Below are 24,062 nucleotides of genomic sequence, written 5' to 3' on the forward strand. Positions count from 1 at the left end.
CCTGAGAATGAATAGACAAGCAACAACAATGGAGAGAGAGAGAAACGAGCAGCAACAGCGACGAGGAAGAACAAATTGCTTGATTTTGAAGAGGAAAAATGAGATGAAGGCAGTGACGATGGTGGGGGTGGTCGCCGGTTTACTTTGCCGCCTAGAGGGATTGTTTTTTTTTTTTTTTGTTGAAATAATGAAGTTAGGGTCGTGGGGGTGGGGGTGGGTTGGAAGATTTTGTATAATGTGTGTGGGCTTTTGTGTATTTTGTAAAAGATTAATAAGTTTTAAAAATTATAATTCAGTCTCATTTTAACTTAATCACATTTTTAAGACAAGTTTAACCTTGGCTGGTCAAACTTGTCACCATTTCTAATTAGTGAACTTTTTTGTCACCTTTAGTTTATTTTTCCGACTTTCTTGATATTTATGATTTAACTTTTTTCTTCTTATAATTTTTGTTAAATTTGATACTCCTTCAGTTCCAATTTAAATGTCTTACTTTTCTTTTTAGTATGTCCAAAAAGACTGATTCTTTCTATATTTTGTAAGTTTTTCAATTTCAACATTCTACATGGAAAATTTAACACCATAAGATTTAAAGTACACCACATTTTTAATTTAAGACCACAAAATTAAGTATTTTTTTATTTTTTAAATTTCGTGCTCAGTCAAATTAAAACGAGTATATTTGAGTGGATTATTTTATATTTAAAACCTTGGGACCAGTTCAGTCATTTTGTCGAAACTTAGAACAGTTGCGGACTGGGGTAAATCGCTCTTCTGAATTTCAGCAATCCTTCTCAGAATCATATACAAGAAAATTGGGTCCTCCAGGAAACTCATCAAGATGGGGATTGACCATGGAGTTGACTCCCTTCTTATTGTTGTATTTTTGCTGATGATTTCAACCAATTGTGTAATTGCCTACCGCCCAGGTGACATCGTTCCCATGAGTAAAATGGGTCAATACCACTCTGTACGTACCCCCCCCCCCCCCTAACTCTCTTTATATATCTATGTTATATGTACAAAGAAACGGTCTTTAGTGTTTAATTTGCCATGTTTATGTGGTTGATTCACTTGCAGTCGAGGACTGTTTGGCATGATATGATTGGAAAACACTGCCCCATTTTTGGGGTTAATCGCGAGGTAATTTTGCCTTTTCTCCTCACATGTGTGATTTTTGGGGTTGTAAGTTCTCGGGGATAATAGCATTTTTGGTCCCTAAATTATAGGTTATTCTGATTTTGGTCCTTGTGAATTGTGATATCTGCACGAAGAACATTTAACTTTTGACTATAATCGAAATGTGTGTTTTTAGTCCTTTTATGTAAGAAGTATGTTATACTTTTAAACTACCTTTAGAACTATATTGCTGTTAAATATGGAGTAACAGTACAAGCTTTACATAATAAATGGGTAATTAAGTGGCAGAGTGACTAATATTATGGTAAATTTGTGAATATTCACAATCAAAGGGATCAAAAGTGCATATTTCTATTAATTGAAGGTTATATGTGCTTAGTCAAATATTAGAAGGATCAAAGTTAGAATTTATCAATAATTGAGGGACCAAAAGTGCTATTAATCCTTAACTTTTTGGGATTTTGCCGCTGATTTCTTTAGTTTGTGCTTATGGGGTTTTTGAATTTGTCGGTGTAGGTGTTGATACCGATTCCAAAACCAACTGGTTACACTGGAGCTGATCCTTACAAGATGTGAGCTTCATGAATAGACAAAACTTTATGCTTTTTCTTATTTTCTTGTATATTCAATGTATTATGTCATGCCATAGATTTATTATGGTGAAATGCAACTTGCACATTCATGTTAACAGGGGTGGATCCACCGTTTTTTTTTATCAAGTAAAGAATCTCTTAATAATAACAAGGCTGAGATGGCCATATACAAGAGATCTACCCAAAAACGGAGAAACCTATAAACTATGGTTCTTTCCAAAAGACACCCAATCCCTATACAACTAGAAACTACAAGGGTGCACCAAAAGAAAATAAGGAAATGAAGGCTACTCCTCAGTTGAGCAAAGCTCATTTCTGTCCCTTCAAAAGCCCTCCTACTTCTCTCTCTCCAAATGACCCACATTAAAGAAAGAGGAGTAACAGTCCAAGCCTTTTGCCTTCTTCTCCTAGCTCCAGTCATCCAACTGAACATCAACTCAATTCACGGATCTTGGCATCACCCATGAAATGCCGAACCATCTAAAGATATCCCATCATAACCTTGTTTCTAGATTGTAATGCAACAAAATGTGATTTATGTCCTCACCTACCTCTTTACAAAAGAAACACCAACTAATGCAGACAACCTTCCGTTTATTAAGATTCTATGTCGTCAAAATGACCCCTCTAGTAGCTAACCAAGTGAAGAAGCACATCTTCTTACGCACCCTGGGAATCCACACCGAATCAAAAGGAACATTATTTTCCGACCTAGCCAACAACTTTTCGTACAAGGACTTGACAGAGAACTGTGGATGGAGCCAAGACCCGGCTTAGAACAGTGGGGGGTGACTCAGATCACTTTTGGTCATGTTAGGGCTGCACTATGGATCAGCCCTTAGCCCGTTCCTACTCGCATTAGTGATGGATGAATTAACATGACATATTTAAGGAGATGTACCGTGGTGTATGTTATTCGCAGATGACATAGTACTGATCGACGAGATGCGCGATGGAGTTAATGATAGGTTGGAAGTTTGGCGACAGACCCTAGAGTCTAAAGGTTTCATGTTAAGCAGGACTAAGGTAGAGTATCTAGAGTGCAAGTTCAATTCGTGAAGATCGATGCACTCCTACCCAAGAAACTAGTTTCAAGTATCTTGGGTCCATAATAATAGGAGATGGGAGATTGATGATGATGTTACTCGTCGTATTGGGGTGGGTTGGGTAAAATGGAGGCTCGCACTCGGATTACTGTGTGATAAGAATGTGTCGCCAAAGCTTAAAGGTAAATTCTACAGAGTGGTAGTTAGACCGACCTTGTCGTATGGGGTAAAGTGCTGGCCTGTACCAGAAGATGAGGATGCTCAGATGTATGTGTGGACATACTAGGGGATATGGTCAGGAACAAAGTTATATGTGGCAAGGTGGAAGTGACCCCCATGGCAGACAAGATGCGGGAAGCGAGACTGAGATGGTTCGGGTATGTGAAGAGGAGGTGTGTGGATGCGGCAGTAAGGAGGTGTGAGAGGTTGGCTATAACAAGAGTTAGGATAGGTAGAGGAAGGCCGAAAAAGAACTGGGGGAGGTGATTAGACAGGACATGGCATAACTTCAGCTTACCGAGGACATGACCCTAGATAGGAAGGATGTGGAGGTCAAGGATTAGGCTAGAAGGGTAGTAGGTAGCCGAGTGGTCTCCGTATTATTAGTATTAGGTAGTAATCGCGTAGTTTCTTTTCTTCAATGTGTATTACTATCTGTTGCCTCGTTTGCTTTTAATCTTGCTATTTTGTTGTCTTATTTTTCTTGATACCATATTTTTTACCTTGCTATTTGTTGTGACATCCCTGTCTTTTCTTTTGAGCCGAGAGTATCGGAAACAACCTCTCTACCCCATAAAGGTAGGGGTAAGGTCTGCGTACATCCTACCATCCCGGCCTCCCCTGACCCCACTTGTGGAACTACGCTGAGTATGTTGTTTTTGTTGTTGTTTGTTGTTGACTTGACTGAGAACATTCTGTTACTCCCCACCTCGCAGAACAAAGCATCGGGTCTATCAACTGGCTCGCATTGCTTATGACGTAAGGCTAGCAATCTCTGAAACTAAGCCACCTCCCATTCCTGGAAATCCCTCCTTAATCTCAAATCCCAAAAAGTTCCATCCCCTTATGTCCCCCTAACTTGCTGAACGGACATCTCCCTTTGACAAGAGTCTGTCTATACAACACCCGGGAATTCATCTTTAGCACCAAATCCCCGCACCACTTTGCCCCCATATTCTAACTCTACTCCCATCCCCAACCTTAAAATAACGTTATCGATAAAAGCATCCCACCCCTTCATTATATTCCTCCACACACCACACCCGAAAGGGAAGGGTGAATATCAAAAGATGGCTAGAAATACCACAATAGAGGAGTGGAGATTGTGATGCCGTATAGACTAAGAAACTTTGTTATAGATCAATTTTGTTGTCGCCTTTTCTCAAAAAAAGTAGTAGTAGTTATAAAGCAATTTTAATTGAAGTTACTTCTCATGCAGATTGTCTTCTGTCTCTCAAAACTTTACATGGTTTATTCCAGGAGTGTGTGATTCTAACAGTATAAGGAGAGATAAGATCTATGGTGGGAATTAGTAGCTTCTAGGGGGTGGTGTAGGGGGTACATGGGTGGTATGTGGTGATTTTAGTATAATAAGGTCCAACAATGAAAGAAGGAGTGGGGAAAGGTATAATAGATCTATGCAGCAGTTCTCTGATTCCATGGAGGATCTTGATTTGATTAATTTTCCATTGGGTGGAGGGATTTACACATGGTATAGAGGAAACAATCATATTGTTGCATCAAGACTGGACATATTCTTAGTTTCGACTTAATGGAATGAAGAATACAACAATATCAAAGTCACTAATGCCAAGTTAAAATCTGATCACTTACCCATATTACTGCAATGAGGTGAGTGGGAAAAAAGAAATCAATATTGACAATTGGTGGACGGAGACCACTCAGATGATTAAAGGGTAGTGGAATCCTTTTGAAGTCAGAGGTATGTCTAACTACATCTTAGCAGTCGAGCTGACTGGAATCATGAAAATGATGGTGATCCGGATAACAAAAACTCGAAATTGCTGGAGGAGGTGCAAAAATTAGACAAGATACAACAACAAAGAAACCTCACTGACGAGGAACTTGTACCCAAAGCAGGTTAGAGATGGAATTTGAGGAAGTGACCAAGTCTGAAGAGATAGCTTGGAGGCAAAGATCCAGCTTGTTGTGGTTGAAGGAGGGAATAATGCAATTATTTTTCCACAGAGTGGTTAACTCACAAAAGAGTCAATAATTTGGATAAACTTAAGATCAATGGACAGCAGGTTTCTAAGCGAGAGGTCATCAAAGATGAGATTTCAGTTTTATAAGGACCTTAATTACTGAAACATGGAAACCTGAATTTAATTATTCTTAATGTCCAAGACTGAATAAAAAAATAAATGTCCAAGACTGTCTGGGAAGGAGGCTGAATGGATGTAAAGGCTTTTTGAGGAAGAGGAAGTGTTGACTACTATCAGATTATGTGGTGCTGACAAGGCACCGAGGCCAGATGGTTACTTTATAAGGCTTCTTTACAAGTTTTGGGAAGTAGTGAAGGATATCATGAAAATCATAGTGAATTACCAACAACAACCTATGTTGCTCGGACCCGGCACTTTTGCCGCCGTACCCGTGTCGACACGACACCGACACGGGTTTGGGTACGGAATTCGTGTCAGATCCGGTCAATGGAGATTGGATACTTTGACCAAAATTCATGACCAAATTAGAGAAAAATTTTGAGATTATGATTTCTCAAGATAACAAAAAGTAGAGATTTGAAGACATGGAATGGCATACCTTCAATATTATGTAGAAAATTTAACTAGTCTCTTTATCTCTGTTTCAGATGTCTTCAACATTGTTTGCTTCATATAGCAGGCCAAATCGAAAAAAACAGAGAGTTAAACCAATTGCAGAGTGATGGACTTGCCTTGCGTATATGCAGCAGTTGGGAAGGGCTTGAATAGGTCCATAATTCTTCCTATTTCGATTTTCATGGTTATTGGGAAGAAGAAAGAGTTTAAAGAAATTGGGGAAGATGACTAGGTCAACCAATTGGGGAAGACGACTTGAGTTTCTTTTTGTTCTATAAGTGCAAAACGAGTTTTTTTTTTTTTTTTTGGTATCAATTCTGAAACACTTGGTATATGGATAGTCCACGTGCACATTAATTAGTACAATATTACTTCATCCGAATTTTGTCCCTTATTTTATAAAAAAAAGTAAAAACACACACTAATGACCTGCATATACCCAATGAACTTTTAAATTAAAAAATTATCATAAGAGTTTTGAATTATTTTTTGCATATTATTGTAGCTATATTATTAGAATTTTGAATTATTTTTTGCCGAATCCCCGCACCCATATCCATACTCGGATCCATACCCACGAATCTTAAAATTTAGATCATGCCGAATCCGACCTCTCGATCCGTAACCGTATCCGATACCCGCACCCGAGTCCGAGCAACATAGACGACAACAACAACATACCTAGTGTAATCTCACAAAGTGGGTAAGTGGGGTCTGGGGAGGGTAGAGTGTACGCATACCTTACCCCTACCATGGGAGGTAGAGAGGCTGTTTCCGTTAGAGTGCACACATATCTTTGAGAATGACCATTTTTATTAGGCAGTTATGTTTGAGAGGCTTTATCTTTCTGTTTCTAAAAGGATCATAATGACACAATGATGAGACATGTTTTTGTATGTAGATTCCCAGGGTGAGTCAAATCTTACTAGTATAGAAGAGCTCCCTTTATATAGAAGGAAAACGATCCTATAGGAAAGACTACAAACTCCGAGAGGATATGTTCTCGTAAGGTCTCCATCTGCACACTAGATATTTATTAAGACAACTCAACGACGATATTGCTTAGGGTTGTTATATCATTGACTATTCATAACTAGATCCTCAAGTAGCTGTCACAACTAGTACGAGATGGAAATAAATTAGTTGGATACCTGCACTTGTTATGATGCAAGTATAACTTATTGATATTTAGGTGATGTGATGGTAAGTTGAGTTTTTGCCGCTGAAGATTTAGATGGTAATGTAAGCAGGAGGTGGTCAAGGCAGTGAGAACCTTAACTTAGCATGACAAATGCTCTTGCTCTTAGGAGATTTTGCCCTGTATTTGTACCATAATGAGGGAATCAATGTTGATCCTCATACCACATACATGAACGCCTCATAGGATTAGGATCACATCTTGAAGCTCTTATCATTGTTATATGAGCCCAGATTCCTTTACAAAGCTATGCGTCATACACTTTCCACTATGGACTTCATTGATGTCCTTTATTGGTTTTGCCAGAATGACAGGTTTGTGCTGGCTTTTAGTGTGAGTTGGTATTTAGGCTCCATCTCTTATCATATTCACACTTGACAATGAACAAATATGACGTTTTTGCTATCTTTACATGGTTTCTTTTACTGGTAAAAGGTTAACCCCTTTCTTTCTTATCCCACTTCCCATCCCCCCCCCGGCAGTACTATATTGTAGAGGTCATGAAATTTTCATAGCTCTAATAGCACTTGGGGATTTTTTTTTTACTGTCTTTTATAGAATAGTCAACTGAATCACTGATTTCTTATTCCAATGAATGTGGCGTCAGTTTCGACTCTGTGTGGTCTAATGTTTCTTCTGGTGCGGTCACTGACTATCTATTATGTAATATGGAGATTCTTCTCTCCTGCTTAATTTCTGCGTTTTTCCATTTACCTGTCCTGATTCACTAACAACTCCCGGAAGTGCGTGATTACTTACTATTATTATCAATAATTCATCTGCAGATCATTCCAAGTTGGAAGAGAAAAATATCACGTGCCATGGCTGTTTGTGATCAATCGGAAGAGCTCTGAAGTTCCAATGATTGATGTGCATTTGGTAAGGCCTGAATTTGAGGGGAAAAGTAGGCCTTAGCTTATATATGTTGTCTCACAATTATCCTGACCTTTTATTTACCCCTTTACCCCCTTTTCATATTTACTTCCATGTTTCCCCTAGTATTGTCTGAACTGAGTGGATCTTCCATTTATTACAGAGGTATTCTGGAGGTGATTTGCTTGGTGTTACTGCTAAGGTCATTGATATGCCTCATCACTGTATGTGTTCTGTCCTCTCAAGTTCTTTGTAGCATGCCAATAGAAAGGTGCAATACAATTTGCAAGTAATATAAGTAAATGCAGTCTCTTTCTCTCCCCAGCTCCGTCCCCAAGGACAACGATGCGTACTAAACACGTGGAAGATAATTATTAAAAAGGGGATGAAAAAGACAGACTTCTCTGTTATGCTTGACGGAAATGTCTTACATAATATGATTTTTGATCAACTGGTTTCTTGACACTTGTGTGTTATTCTTGTTCATAGTAAAAATACCACATATACTAGATGAGATTGTTTTTTGTTTAAGAAATAAACAAGCTGAAAATTTTTAAAAAGAGTTGGTCCTATAACACTCGAGTATATTGTGGGGAGCTTAAGTTACTCTTTGTTGACAATGCAAATGCTATCATTTCTTATCATTTGACAATGCAAATGTTATACTCCTTTTCATACACCCAACATAATAACGTACATTGTTTCATCATAGCATTTGGTGGCTCCATAAGTAAGCAGAAATTTGACCTTCAAGAGTTCCTTTATCGTGTGAAATGTTTTGGCTTGTATGTCCTACTTGCACACTGGTTGAGTTGTTTAAGATTGCTAAGAATTAGGAAATAATTAATAAGGAAAGATTCATTCCGTATATATAAAAAAGAAAGGCTTAGAGTCCTTACAATTGTGTAATTAGAAATATGAATTATTTTCGTTTCCTTTTTAAGATTACTTGTGAACGCTAATTAAATCCCAACATGCTTGAGGGAATAATCAAGCAACTCATCCCCAACATCTCTTCTTTTTGTCATTCTTTTACCTGGTATCAGCTGCAAGACACATTGCTTTGAATCCAGTGTTTCATGAAAGAACAAAGATTGTCATTTAATTCGACAAAAGATCGAAACGAGGTGCATTGTGACAGGTTTTGTCAACTCAAATGATCGATTAGCAGATATTTTAAAAAAATTACTTCATGGCTCCAGAATTGATTATATTTGTGGCAAATTAGGAGCATACAATATGTTAGCTCTTACTTCAGGAGGAGTGTTAAGAATGAGGAAAATTATTAATACGGCAAGAACCCAGTCCTTGTATATATAGGAAAGTTTCAGAATCCTTATAATTGTGTATATAGAAATAGGAATTATTATGAAGTAATTTCCATTCCTTTTTTGGATTACTTGCACACTTCCCTTTCTTTTTTGAGATTACTTTTGTACACGCTATATAAACCCCAACATGCTTGAGGGAATAATTAAGCAATTTATTCTCGAATCTCTCCCCCCCCCCCCCCCCCCCCCCCCTTTTTTTTTTTTAATAAAGATTATGATAAATACTGTCTAGCTTCAAGACAAAAAGTGTGTTATTTATTGACACTATCTTTTCACTATGTTTTTCATCCTAGTCATGAGCCATTTTTTTAGAGAATCTTAGTTGACCAAAATGGAAACCTGTTGCTTAAATAAGAACATGTCGACTTAGGTCCAAGAGAAATGAAAAGTTTTTTTTTTTTTTTTTTTAATTTAAATTTCCCACATAAGGATACTAAGTGCAAGCTGCAGAACTTCTCTAGTAGCCTTCAACTAGTTAATTGACTGAGGACAGGCTGAATAACTTATTTTCACTTCCTCATATTCTCTTTTATTGATTGATTGGTTTAGGACTTTTGTCCCCTTCTCAATGATTATTTTTACTGATATTAGTTCTAATGTATTTATGAACAGATATTGAACTTCATCCTGATATACGTAAACAATTTTGGGATCCACAGCACTGGCCGAAGCATGTGCTTGCTAGATACACATGGTAACTTTCTCTTAAGTTAATCTTCCTAGCAAAGCTTGCCTTTTTGGTAACAAGTGTGAATAGTGATTCAACTCTGTGATTGTTCTATGTTGTTCAACAAGTATTGGAGGAATTTCGTATATTCTATTACTCAACAATAAGTGGTATAATTACATGAGAAGAGCATTCTAACCAAGGTAATAAATCCTACAAATTCCTACAAAACCGCAGCTTATAAATGTACCTATATACAATATCCGATTAGGTACAATATTCTGTAAAACTGCCCCCTCATGTTGGAGCATAGACGTTAACCATTGGGGTGTAGGTGTTAATTATGCCCAACTTGTTACAGAGATATTTAACTCAATTCCCATTTAAGGCCTTTGTAAATATATCACCCAGTTGTTCTCTTGTCTTAACATTGCCGGTGGAAACCAGTGGAAAACAGATTCTCCTGAATTTTCTCGCGAATAAAGTGACAATCAACTTCAATATCTCTAGTTTTTTTCGTGATACACTGAATTTGAGGCAATATACAGAGCAACCTGATTATTGCGCCAAAGTTTTGCTAGTGATAAAGGTTTCAAACCAACTTCATTTAAAAGGTGATGTATCCATATTTTCCATATGTAGACCGAGCCATAGCTCTGTACTTGGAGTCTGCACTGGATTGAAATACAACTTTGCTTCTTACTCCTTGATACCAGGTGCCTTCCAACAAAAACACAATAGACTGTAGTGGATCTTCTATCAATTTTGGATCCAAACCTATCAGGAAGACGTCTCACGAATATTTTCATATCTTGGTTCAATCAATAATTCAAGAAGCTCTTTCGTTTACTTAGAAGAATCACTAATTAAAACCAAAAAATTTCACTAAAATGTTCCTCTTTCAATTAAATAAAATAATGGATAACTCCGTAATTCCGTTCGTAGCTCCATTAATGAATATAAGCAATTAAACAAGAGTCCAATCCACAAATAGATTTCAAAACACCATTTCTTTCAAAACTCAAAACCCTAAGGGAAAACTATTCCTTAGATGAAGAGGAATTCATCGTCTTAAAGGTATGAAAACTAGAAAACATTACAACCAATTTTCGACCCGAATTCACGTATTAAATCCATTGTTGATGACTAAAAGCAATAAATCCTTATGCCTCCAAGCCTTAGCCGCTCTCTCAATCTTCCCTCTGTCAAAATTTCCTTCTAAATCGTGCTCTTGATGTAATTATACTGTGTACCAACTACCAACGGCGTTGGACCAAAATACTCTTAACGAGGCGATGAAGAAATAAGGACCAACAATGAACTGTCGCGTCGCGGCAAGGGGTATTTTCAGAGACTTGTGCAAACCAATTTCAGCCATCACAGTGCCTGCCCCAAATTTTCCGCTTCTCATTTTTCTTCAATTTCTCATATGTAGACTTGGTCCTTAAATCCCGAACTCGATCCCGGTTGAATTTCTTGAGCTTCTACTCATACTTCGAAGCTGCAAAGTGTCCGTTTTAGCTCCAAATATGCTTCTTAGCTCGGAATCAAGTCCTACACAATATAATTCACTTAATAAGTATAAAATACTCATATTCTAGTTCAAACACAATTGAAGTGTAGCGATTAAGAGGCAAAATGTAGCCAAAACCCCATGTTTTTAGGCTACCATCAGTGCTTCCTGTTCTTGTGCCACTACCTTTCTTTTGGTGGGTTGCTTCCATAAAAGTTTGTTTTTTACAAATGCATAAACCACACTGACTGCAAATGCTTCTTGCTTTATAACAGAGATTATAACGGGTTGTCTTGCTTTAGCTGCTAAAGCTTCCCTTTATCTTGATATGAGCAACCGTCATAGGTCAATATTTTGGCTTATTTAGCAACTTCTTTTATGCTAAGAAACTTAAGCTTATTGGTATTGATTGCATCATTAACTGTATTATATTATATATTTAATGATCCCTTTGGCAAATTTTCTTGCTCATAAGTCATCTTATTGATCTTTTAACTTTCTCCTAACAATTTATCTTTGGACTTTCGGTTTTACTTTTACTTTATTCTGATTATTATTTTTCGCTTATAATAAGTTTTCATTAATTTTAGGGAAGAGCAGTCGGAGATAGATGTGGCGTCGGGATTTTATGTTCTCTTTGGGTCAGGTAAATTCATGCTAAGCTGAAGGGCTTATCTTACTTTCATAAGCTTCAATTTAATTCTATTGAATGTAGCACTGTGCAGTGTTGTCAAAGGCGCACTTAAAGCGCGCTTAAGCCCTGAAGCGAGGCTCAAAACATGTTGAGCGCTTCGCCTCGCTTTATGTGCGCTGTAATTTCATCATCAAGGCTCTAAGACATACTTTTCCTTGCCAATGAGCCTCTTTTGAAGAGATAACACTAGATAATTGATATTTCGCTTTATCGTAATGTTTTTACAATTTCTTTGTCCGCATATTTGTTATTCATACGCATTATTATTAGTCTTGGACTAAACATATATATATATTTGTATTTTTGCTCCATTGCGTCTTTTTAAATTAAAGGTCCCGCTTTATTTGCGCTTTGCGCTTAAAGCCCCAGCTGACCATAGAGCTTTTTTGCGCTTTTCACTTTTGATAGCACTGGCACTGTGTCGATGCTGGTTTTGTTAGTAGTATTATGTTTCCTGACTTAATTGGTCAGGCATTGTTTGGGAGCCATGGTTTATATGTACTAGTTGTTAATCTTTAATGAGATATGTAGAAGTTAATAACACCTTTTATATATTCAATTGGCTTTGGTCTAATGCATGCCGGTGTGGGCAAAAGACACCGGCGGATCTTGAAGTAAAGATTCTTCATCACCTAAATTCCTTATTGAAAAAAAAAAGCTATAATAATTACATTATTGTCATAATAATAATAATAATTACATTTTTGGTAAAACACTTCATAGTTTATTCATAAGTTATCTTGTATAGTGGCCAGTCAAGAACTCTCATGTCCAGAAGATGAAAGTTGCGGAAATGAAAATGTTGAGATGGATGTGTGGGCTTACTAGAAGAGATATGGTTAGGAATGAAGATATCCGGGATTAAGTGGGAGTGGCCTCCGTGGAGGATAAGATGCGGGAGGCGAGGCTGAGATGGTTCGGCCATGTCCAGCGAAGAGACACAGAGGCTCCGGTGAGGTGGTGTGAGAGGCTGGCGATGCAGGGCTAGAGGAGAGGTAGAGGTAGGCCGAAAAAGTATTGGAGAGAGGTGATCAGGCAGGACATGGCAAGTCTTCGGCTTTTCGAGGACATGACCCTAGATAGGAGGGTGTGGAGATCGAGGATTAGGGTAGAAGGCTAGTAGTGAGTAGATTCACTTTTTGCTTTTCCTTACCGGTAGGATTAGTATCGGTTTCATCATTTTTGTTATTTTATTATTCTAGCATTCCTTTTCCTTTTATTACTAGTTACAAATCTTTTCATGCCTTCATAATGCTTATCTATAGTATTTTGCCATGCCTTCACTACTTTCATTGATCCTTGTCTGACATTTTCTGTCATGCTTTCTCTTAAGCCGAGGGTCTTTCGAAAACAGCCTCTCTACTTGCAAGGTAGATGTAAGATCTGCGTACACTCTACCCTCTCCAGACCCCACTTGTGGGATTACACTGGGTATGTTGTTGTTATATATATATATACAAAAATCAAACCAAATACCCAATCAACCTATATTTCTCGACCATAGGTGTAGTCAAAGCACTCAACTTAGGTTGACCAAATCCAGTGTGGATCCCCCACCCACATAAGGGTAGACTGAACGAAATTAATTTGGTTCATTGGTCTGGTTTCAGTTTTAGTTTTTTAGAAGTTCGGTCTTCGATTCGATTTACGGTTTTAAAGTCTTAATCGAAATACCGAACTATTTTACTACATTAATTAAATATTATACATGTTATGACTTACGAGCCCAAACCAGCAAACCCAATATATGCATCACAGTTTTCCAGTTAGTGCTGCTGTCGCTAGTTATTACATGAGTTTGCGATGGCTGAACTTGTTGGCCTTTAGCTGCTGTTTTAGGCCATCCAGGCCTTGTAAAGCAGCAGCCAGCTGCTTTCAAAAGATTGGAGATAATTAGTTTGCATAAAAAAAAAAAAGTGGGATGCAATGCTATGCTGAATGTGTTCGTTCGTTAATACTATTAGACGTGAACATAAATAAATCTTCTCGAAGAACTAGGAAAGAACGATGTGACTAATATGTGCCTTGAAAACAAAATCATCAGAATTGTCGGATATATTTCAAGTAGAAATCCAGATGTTACTAGTTTGAACCTTTGTTCTTCAGAGTATTTTATATGAATTGAACTTGTATAAGTTATTTAGTCACTTTCAAGCTATGTTGCTCGGACTCGGGTGCGGGTGTCGGATACGGGTATGGATCTAGAGGTCGGACTCGGCATGATCTAAATTTTAAGATTCGTGGGTACGGATACGGGTGCGGGGATTCGGCAAAAATAATTCAAAATTCTAATAATATAGCTACAAGAATATGCCTAGATTATGAGAGCTTTTTGTGGAAGCACCTACATGTATTTTGTACCAGACATGTGATTCAATCTTCCATTCTACTAGGTGCTAGACTGCGTGCTCCGAGAAACTAGTTAAATTTTCTACATAATATTGAAGGTGTGCCATCTCATGTCTTCAAATCTCTACTTTTTGTTATCTTGAGAAATCATAATCTCAAATTTTTTCTTTAATTTGGTCATGAATTTCGGTCAAAGTATCCGATCTCTATTGACCGGATCCGACACGAATTCCGTACCCAAACCCGTGTCGTGTCGTGTCGGACACGGGTACGGCGGCAAAAGTGAAGGGTCCGAGCAACATAGCTTTCAAGTCAATTACAGAAAATAGCCCCTTTTTAAGAAGAAAGATAGCCCAGTATACCAGGCCTATATCGAGCACCGAACCGAAACCAAACAAAGAATTTGGTATATACCATTGAGAAACCAAAAATCAAGATACCAAACCGAAGTTTCCCGCCCCTACACCCACAGCCATATTCAGTGCACTCAAGCTAGGTTGACCCATCGGATCGACACTGGTACGATAAGAATTTTGAAGGATCTGAGCAACATATGTCTAATGTGTTATCAGGGAATGTTCAGTGGGACCTCCCCTCAATACTTCATAGAACAGCAATACTTTCAGTTGGGTTTGTTATTATATTTAATTAATCTATTGCTATGGTTGCAAGCAGGGGTCATGCTTTCCTTCATCCTGGCTGTCTACACTTTGCAATCATCTCGAGATAAGTTGGAAAAGTATTCTCCTCTTCCTCTTAATAGCTTGTGTCTTCCTATCCACAGAGTTTAGTGTTAATTCTTGTAGCTACTGCTCTTTTTTCCTATTTGACCTGCTTTGTTATTGCTTTATTATGAGCTGAGGGTCTATCGGAAACCTCTCTACCTTCCAAGGTAGGGGCAAGGTCTGCGTACACTCTACCCTCCTCAGACCTCACTTGTGGGATTTCACTGGATATGTTGTTGGAGGGAGACTTGGTATAACTTTTTTTTTCCCTTGCAGGTTTGTAAGGGAGACTGTTGCCGAGACCAGCGTCCCTGGCGTAGTAGTGGCAAAAGTTGAATAGTTTTATTTGTTATAGAGAAGTAAGGTTCTGAATTGAATTAGATGATGGAAGGGTTAGGTGTACAAGTTTACAACATTTTGTTAGGGGAAAATTATGTAGAAGTTAGATTCCGGAAGAAGAAATAGAAGCTGCTGCTTGAGTTTCCCTGTAATATTTTTGTTATGAACCTTTTTCTTTCCAGAGTTCTGATACACGTTTCGTCACCAATAGGGTGAAAAAACATTTGATATATTTAATTTTATTTTCCAAGTTTTCCCCTTTTTGAACGCTTCGCCAAACCTCGAAATGTATTTACGATTTATTAATACACATATATGTCTTCTTTAGTATAATGGAATGAGTATTATTATTATAAGAAAGAAATGAACTTTATCCAAAGGGACGTAACAAGTTTTATAGAGCTCGGTTTCAAACAGAAAAATAAAAATGGCTGCTCCTCCTGGACGCCTTATGTCAATACATGAGAGTACAACAAATGGAGAGGAGAATACAGTAGCTGGGAATCTAACAACAAAAGTCATTTCCACATATCATAAAGGGGGAATATGCATATAGATAATACTATGGATTATGGTGTTTATATGTTAGCCCAACCAATGACTTTTCATGATTTCATAATTGAATCAATTCTATACCGGTTCTTAGAGGAATGTTATGGTAAAACTTCGTGTCACATGCTACTCGGATCAGAGCATAAGCTAGTGATACTTTCGGCTACTGGGCTTTTACCATCTAAGTTGCAACATTCAGGCTGCTTCGCCTAACAGCACGACGCTTGTATTGCTCTCTCACTTAGGATGTGTGCTGAGCTTGAAGTATAGATATCTCTCTCGTTTCCGTAGTAGTCAATGATTTTTCTTTCCTCTTATCTTTTTCATCCTTCACCCAACACACATCCAGTCTTCTTTTTTTTTCCTTTTTCCTTGTCTGTTTGGTGCTTAAAACACTAATATTGTTCGTCAAGTTTCCTGCTACTACCCTAAATATGCATTTGGATCAACCTAACAACTATGTATTTGGACAACAGTTTTGTTTTCAACTATTAGATGGTAAGATCAATTCATTCAACATCCCTTCGAGGTACTCTGTATTGGATTTTCCCAAGCTAACATATTCGATGTCCCGTGTCCGCAACTACTTGACAAAGATTATCTTAGTTGGTTATTCGCACAAATGTCCTTATTTGGGTGATTTTTAATTTTTGGCCTTCAGCACTTTTGGCGCGGCATAACTTAGATTTCACTCCGCAAAGTTTATGTTTAGCTTCGGCATATGTATCATAACATTCCAAAAGTTATGCCGGGAAAGATAAGACTTGCAACAATCAATATAATCTGAAAAACGACATAAGTTTAAATTTCACTCGGCAAAGTTTATATTTAGCTTCCGCATATGTATCATAACATCCACACAAGTTATGCCGGAAAAGACAAAACTTTCAACATTCAATATAATCTGAAAAATACTACAAAACTTATGCCGCATAACTTAATCCCTACAGAACTTATGCCGAGCGAGGCAATAGCTCAGTTTCTGAAAGATAAAAATGTTACAGAACTTATGCCGAGCGAATTGAATATTTTACTAAAAGCGGGAGGGATAAAAATTAAAGACCACAGGACAAAAATTAAAGACAAGTGCGTTTGAAGGGAAATCCGTGCAAAAACTTCAAATGTACCTCATGATTTTTGGTCTGGCCCTAGCTCCGTTCATGATTTCGAGTACACAACTAATAAACCTAATGCTATAATATTATACATAGTTTGTTCAATTTGTTCTAGTCCTTTAATTAATTTCTTATGAGTTTTAGGGTGTGTACAGTATGAAGGAAAATACTTTTCAGAAAACATTTCTCAAATTTTTGATGTTTGGTTGATCAATTTATTTAACGAAACATTTTCTCTAGCAAAACAAGCTCCTTAAAAATGTGGAAAATAACTTTCTTAGTAGGAGATATGGAAATTAAGTTCCACAAGTGGCATTCCACATTGATTGTGTCCTCCTCACCCCTCCAACACACTTTATCTTCACGCCTACCTCGTAGCAGTCATCCGCACCACCCCACACTCCTACCCCCACCTCCCATAATATTTGTCTAGATTATGTACAAATGCTTTTAGATAATATATATATTTTTCTTACGCACCGAACACACACACACACAAAAAAAAAAAAAAAACCACTTATTTTCTTGAAAATATTTCCCTTCCTACTGCACGCACTTAGCCATTTCATTTTCCCTGCTACCATTTCAACATGTTTATTTCTGTGTAACAAGTGAGCACACCATAGAAGCTCCTACTTCATCTTTCAAAAGTACGTGTAACTATTAAACAGCTCAACTAGAGTACCTGCATATATGAATGCCAACTATGTTATAGGGCATATTCCTCTAAGGCTAAAGATGCTGCCAAAATAAAGGACTTTGTTTCTCTTTTCTTGTATCTTATCTTGATTTAGTTAAGGTTTCTTTTCTCTTTAATACTCTGTTAAATTTGTAGCCTCAACTTTTAAACAGCCCAAGAAAAGCAAAAAACAAAAGTTCATGGGTATAAAGTCAACCATAGTGCCCCCAAATTTATGGGTCTCATATGATCCGAAGATACTCTACAGTCTGTCACAAAAGAAGCAATAATATTTTTCTTCGTTGTTTAATTGGCAGAATAGCTTGGAACCCCCCTGAACTTGTCGATTTTTATTCAGTGTACACCTAAACTATGCGTTGGCTTAATTACCCCCTGAACTTGGTAATATGATAGTCTTGACCCCCCTAGACGCTGACAACCCATGGTCGTGTGACACACGCGCTGCCACATGGATTTTTTTGTCCATGTGGCATTTTTTAAGGATAAAATATATATTTTTTACCTTTTTAAGTTCACCAATTATTTAGATCATCTTTTTTGGGCTAAATCTGTAAAAAGAGAACTTGAAACAACAATATTTTGACCATAATTTTTTTTTATTTGGCTAAAGATAATGATATTCTAATCAAGTTATTTATATATATTTGGCCAGAAAAAGAAGAAATACATAGTTAAAGCAAATAATCATTGTATCTAAAACGAAATAAATAAAATATCAACCAAATATTTTAAGAATTTGACCCGAAAAAATAATGTAAAGTTGAAATAAATAGTAATTGCATGAAAAGAAAAATACACAATTTTTTTTTTTGTAGAAAATACACCGTCTAAACTTCATTACTTTTGCTAAACCTTCTTTTTATTTGGCTAGAATAAATAGAGTTTCAACTAAGTTATTTAGATTTTGATCCAAAAAAAGGAAAAAAAACACATAGTTGAAATAAATAATCATTATATCTAAAAAGAAAAAAATACAATTGGGATAAAATATGCAATGAATATTAAGAAAAAACAAAAAGAAACACAATTGGAAAAAATAAATCATTATATTGATTATATGGCGATTAATAGTTGAAAAATACTCTACTTGGAAGCTGATTTTTCGATTTTTGACCCTTCCACGCGCCTAAAAGAGAGTGTGTTCATGCTCTTTGCCACATCAGCGTCTAGGGGGTTCGAGACTATCATATTACCAAGTTCAGGGGGGTAATTAAGCCAACGCATAGTTTAGGTGTACACTAAATAAAAATCGACAAGTTCATGGGGGTCCCAAGCTATTCTGCCTTGTTTAATTAGTTCTTGTTTATCCCGAATTTAGATAATCAATTGAATTTATAGGTGAGGTATAAAATATGTGGATAAACTTTAATCTATTTTGGGTTGATGTGGAATATGTATGATCTCGTATGCGATAATATGTATATATGAGTATATGTGGTAATGCCTTGAAATAATATGTAGATATTGATGATTAAATTAACTAATGTTGAATGAATAAGCAAGATCAAAATGCCACTGATTTGGACCAAAGAGAGAGAGAGAGAGAGAGAGAGAGAGAGCTTCAATAAATATTTTCTATTACAATGTTCTAGATCTCAAAGAACTAACCCCTAAAAGTAGGGAAATGTTCATTATTTATAGTTTTGCCTCATGGGCCTTACATACAACACAAAGTCTTTTTAGAATAAAGAAACCCCAAAAGGATAAAGTTGGACCGTACGGTCTGACACCTGTACGGTTGTCAGTACAAAATGGCCGAACTGTTTTGAGGCGTGGCGGTTCTGCAACAAATTAACCGGACCAACGGCCACGATCAATTCGGACATGGAGAAAACCGGACTAACGGCCATGAGAACTTGACTTGGAGAAACCGGACTAACGGCAACGCCGAGTTTGGTCCGGAGATGCCAGACCAACTGATTTACTTATCTTTTCTCGGATCAATCACATCTGGCGCAATCCCCTGGTCTGAAGAAAAGACTGATCATACTCGTGCGCATCTGGTCTTACCCTCGGCCCTGGTGTCACCGGTCTTGCATATATCCGGTTTTTACCGTATATAGATAGTCCCCACACTTTCCGGACCGTAGTTTTACCGGAGTAACGGGAAGTGGATAAGTCACAAAACTGGTGATTTCATAAGCCCGTCCTTATATTTTAGTTTTGGCGGGAACAGTTATGTCACGTCCCTCTGATATCGGCCATGTGTCTTGTCCCGAATGGCCGACCTCGGGAACCGTCGTAACGCACGTTACCTCGTATCACGTCTCATTAATTATGGGACACGTGGCGGCCCCCGGTTGGCTGGCCTCTGTAACCGCTATAGTTACCATGCCTATATAAGGCCTTTAACCCTTCATTTCACCACTTTCACTTCTTCACTTCTGATCATTTTCATCTCATATTTTCTTGCACTTTCGATCGTTTCCATCTCCTTTTCTTGCTTGTTTTGATCGTTCTCATCTCCTTTTCTTGCTTGTTTTGATCATAAGAAAAGCCAACGCTGCCAACTTCTCCATTGTTGTTCTTTGATCGAAAGTGTTGCTGTGTTTCTTCTTTCGTTCGTCATTTTGAATTTTTCAACTGCCCTTTCAATATTTTCTTATGTTACCTGTTTCGTTTCCTACTTCAAATTCACAAATCTTCCTTTTTTACATCTCCCAAATGTCTGCCAACACCGAAACTACATCCCAGGACGTTCCCTCGGTTTCTTCTCAGGGAGCCGAGCCAACCTCACAACCCAAGGGAAAAACCTTCATTGAACCTACCGCTTCGGACATAGTACCATCCAAACCCAACTATAACAAAGAATTTGAAGTCGAAAAGCCTTCTCCAATTGCGGATAGAGGGTTCGATGTATGGTGATATCATTCGTCTATTACCGAGGATAAACTTGACTAGGTCCGGGCTGACTGCGGATGGGATAACCGTCCGATGCAAGTGTTCGCCCCGGGCCCGACTATCTCTTGTATGTTTACACCTATCCCTTTACACTCAAGCTCGTCCCTGCAATTAACCCGGTTATTTTGGAGATATGCCAGACGCATAATGTGACCCTGGCCCATATTGGTCCGACCATCTAGAGGACTGTGGCCTGCCTCCGGTTATTGGCCAACAACGTCAATGAGATATTCACGATGGCGCACTTCATCCTGTTGTATTCCCCGAGGCTATTCCGAGGGGGTGTGATAAAGCTCGCCAAGCGAGGTCTGAACCCGATCTTTTCAAAGATAGATGAAGACAGGGATCGAGGTTGGTTAGAACGCTATGTCCGGGTGAGGACCGCAGACATTATTCCGGCTGACTACATGCCTTTTCCGGAGAGGTGGAACGATAGACGTAAGTTTCTCAGTTCTCCCTTCAGTAATTATTCTCCCAGGTTTTGTCAACACTTATTCCCTTGTATTCATACAATTTCTCCCTTTCTTTTTATCAGTTGTGGCATGGATACCTTCAGCCGTTCGGAACATGACTGAATGGGTTGGAGCATTTCTCGGTCAACACACCCATGAAAAACGGACATGGGGGGACCTGTCGCGTGGCCGATGGGTTGCCCAAAATCACAGTAATACTCTGCTTGAGTTGGAATATATTGTATCTTCTACTTTTTCCTTTTGTTTTTTATAACCTCTTCGGTATTCAGGTTTACCCAAGGGCTCGGTGGAGCCAAGACCGGAGCCAACAACCGATCCTGCTGCGTCGGTTCCTGAATTTGATTCAGCAGGGACATCTCGGCTTATTGCTGCTGCCAATACGAGGCGGAGAAAACCCTCGGACAAAGGACAGAAACCGAAGAAAAGGGCAAGGAGCGTTGTTCGGACTCTGAGGGATGAAGGGTCGGTGTGGCCCCCTCCGTCGCCTCTGTTCCAAAGGAGGAAGCCACCACTCCGCCATTTCCTTCAGCCGAGGAAGGACCTTCAGCTCCGGCTTTGCACACGGGTGGGGAAGAAGTTCTTTATCCGACTCCTCTAAAGTCAATTGAATACATTGACATTTCAGGTGATGCTTCATCTGAAGAGACTTCCCTGCAAAGGACTAGAAGATCCGGGCTTGCTTCGACTGCTGAAGCCGAACAAAGAGCTGAGTCGATCCCTAATACCAAGGCTCCAATGGATAACGGCCCACTGCCCGGTGGCGACCCAGCTGCAACATCCGAGGCACCTGCCTCTACCGAGACCGCTGGGGCTGCTCCAACTTCCCCTGCGCCGAGGTTGGATAACCTCGATGACATGTTCTCGGATACACCACCTGCAACCGGGGAAGCAGCCAGTTTCGGACATCTCCCTATCCCTCGGGTCACTAGGGCGGCTAGCCGAGCCACCGAAACTGGTTCAAGGGAAAGCTTAGTACGTGTCTTCCCGGCCCCGAGCGTGGAATCGAGGAGGATAAGGTCGGCCACGGTTACCGTCCCCGAGGATTGCAGCTTCTTGTCCCGTCCTGTGGGGATAGCAAGCTATCTGAGGCCCCTCATTTCGGATTTAGATAAGAGAAAGATGGCCGAAGTCCCCTAGCAGAGCCTCATTAATGAGGGCATGTACGCGGGTAAACGGGTAAGCTTATCATCCAATATTTCCATAATTCAATGTGAACCTTAGCTCCAATTTTATCCAACTTCTTGTTTCTTTTACAGAGTGTGGTGCTCGTCAATGAGGCCTTTATCCATGCTCAGCAAGAGATTGATGACCTTAAGGGCCAGCTCGATGCCCAGGGTCGGGAAACGGAGAAGTTCCAGCACCTTTTGCGAGAAAAAGAAGATCAATTGAACCGGGCAGCTGCCCTCTCCAACCTTCAACCCGAGCTCGAAGCAGCGAAGGCCGAAAATCTTAGTTTGAAGGCTGAGTTGGCTGGAATAGTTGAAAAGAATCAGCTCCTGGAAGCGGATAAGGTTGGCCTTAGCCAAGACAATGCCCGTTTTTCTTCGAGGCTTGGTGAACTCGAGGCCACTATCTCCCAACTCCGAAGTGAGATTGATTCGGTTAAGACTGATGCCGTGAAGTTGGCCAAGAGGCATAGGATACTTGAATCCGAGAATGCTGAGTATAAGGATAAGTTGAGGTTATTTGAACAGAAAGCCGAGGATAGGGCTCGCATATGCGACGAGCTCAAAACCAAATTCGAGGAGACAGCCGAGGCCAATGACATTCTGAAGGCCGAGCTTGAGTCGGCTACTCAAGTTCAAAGAATTCTCGACGAAGAGAGGTCGCAATTAGTGGCTAAATTGGCCAAACCCGAGGCTGACTTGGAGGAGTCTCTTAAGAATGTGGAGGCTGCCGAGGCTTATACCACGATTGCGGTTGCATATGAACGGTGGAAGTCCCGGAGGGCCACCCTTGAACAGGCTCAACAAGGATTTGAGTACCTCCCGACTCTGATACTCGAAGCCAGAACAATCGAGGAGAAAGCTAAGAAAGCCATTGACACCGATTCTGAGGATTCTAAGAGAGCGGTATCTGAGCACTTCGGCTCCAGCTGCACTGGGTAGATCAAGGCCTACACTAGCCTTTATTTTTCTTTTGCCTTTTTGGCTTGTTTTTGTTTTAGAAGTTTCGGATGTAAAAACCCTTCGTATATGGAATGTACATTTTTCCTTCTGATTCTCTTTATTCTTTTATCGGAATGCTTGTTATGACTTTCGCCCTAATCGCTAATCCCGTTAAAGAACAATCAAAGGCTCGGAGTAATTTTTTCCAGGCTGTGCTTAAAAGTTGGCTTTTCTCTTCGTCCGGTACATTTTTTCGGGTATTTGATCGAGTGGTTTGCCCGTGGGACTTATTTATGCTCTGTGAATTCAGACGTCTCCGAATCACGTTAGGCATTTTAGGACCGATGTTTTTCGACCGCTTACTTGTCATAGATTGGGTTCGGACACCTGAATCCCTGCCTTGTCAAATTTTGATATAGCAGTCCCCATTCGAGGGTGTTAAAATTGTTTTGGCTTGGTTCAATGTGACCTTGATGCCTTTGTCGAGTTTCGACTATAGTCCCCGGTGTAGGGTATTTATATAAAATGATGCCGAATTTCGGCGGTAATCACCGGTGTAGGGTGTTTAACAATAAGACACATCCGAAATGAATTTTTAATAATCTTTATATTGCAAGTATTTGCACGTACATATGAAGACTTCGTCCGTTTCCTTCTGTTTTTGCCGGAGCAAATACTAAGTGGACACGATTCGTACTGATCATTTGGTCCTTACATCGAAACCTAATACAGAAGGTCCGGTTTTGGACGAAGGTGAGAAATACAAAATTTCGAGGACTTCTCCGGGGTAGTACCTAACAACATTCACTTGCTTTGTTGAGCTGCTTCGTTTTCTATTTACCGGGGTAAGCCTCCTCGATGTGGGTATAATAGTCCCCTAGTGTTTATCCGAGCTGCATGTTCGGGTAAGCACTATTATGTCCCCACTCGTAGGATGTACCCCC

At 39.1% G+C, this 24,062-nt stretch overlaps 1 protein-coding gene across 2 annotated transcripts; it reads left to right on the forward strand.

Moving 5' to 3' along the window:
• Positions 1-719: 719 nt before the first annotated feature.
• Positions 720-15,532, forward strand: LOC132631035 (uncharacterized). Of its 2 annotated transcripts, XM_060346633.1 has the most exons (9): positions 720-970; positions 1,081-1,143; positions 1,657-1,712; positions 7,564-7,657; positions 7,815-7,875; positions 9,595-9,676; positions 11,753-11,808; positions 14,881-14,944; positions 15,207-15,532. In XM_060346633.1, the coding sequence occupies exons 1-9, from the start codon at positions 842-844 to the stop codon at positions 15,268-15,270; spliced, it is 669 nt and encodes a 222-aa protein (XP_060202616.1). In that variant the 5' UTR covers positions 720-841; the 3' UTR covers positions 15,271-15,532. The 2 variants fall into 2 exon arrangements, with proteins under 2 accessions (XP_060202616.1, XP_060202617.1); XM_060346634.1 differs by lacking the exon at positions 14,881-14,944.
• Positions 15,533-24,062: the final 8,530 nt, after the last annotated feature.

This window comes from Lycium barbarum, chromosome 3 (genome assembly GCF_019175385.1).
Source record: "Lycium barbarum isolate Lr01 chromosome 3, ASM1917538v2, whole genome shotgun sequence".
Lineage (NCBI taxonomy): Eukaryota > Viridiplantae > Streptophyta > Magnoliopsida > Solanales > Solanaceae > Lycium > Lycium barbarum.

What these genes read in the sequence shown, in the direction of transcription:
- LOC132631035 (XM_060346633.1), top strand. Translation starts at nt 842, where the DNA reads ATGGGGATTGACCATGGAGTTGACTCCCTTCTTATTGTTGTATTTTTG. An exon ending in CATTGATATGCCTCATCACT is followed by an intron (nt 7,876 to 9,594) that starts GTATGTGTTCTG and finishes ATTTATGAACAG; the next exon opens with ATATTGAACTTCATCCTGAT. An exon ending in TCTCGAGATAAGTTGGAAAA is followed by an intron (nt 14,945 to 15,206) that starts GTATTCTCCTCT and finishes TTTCCCTTGCAG; the next exon opens with GTTTGTAAGGGAGACTGTTG.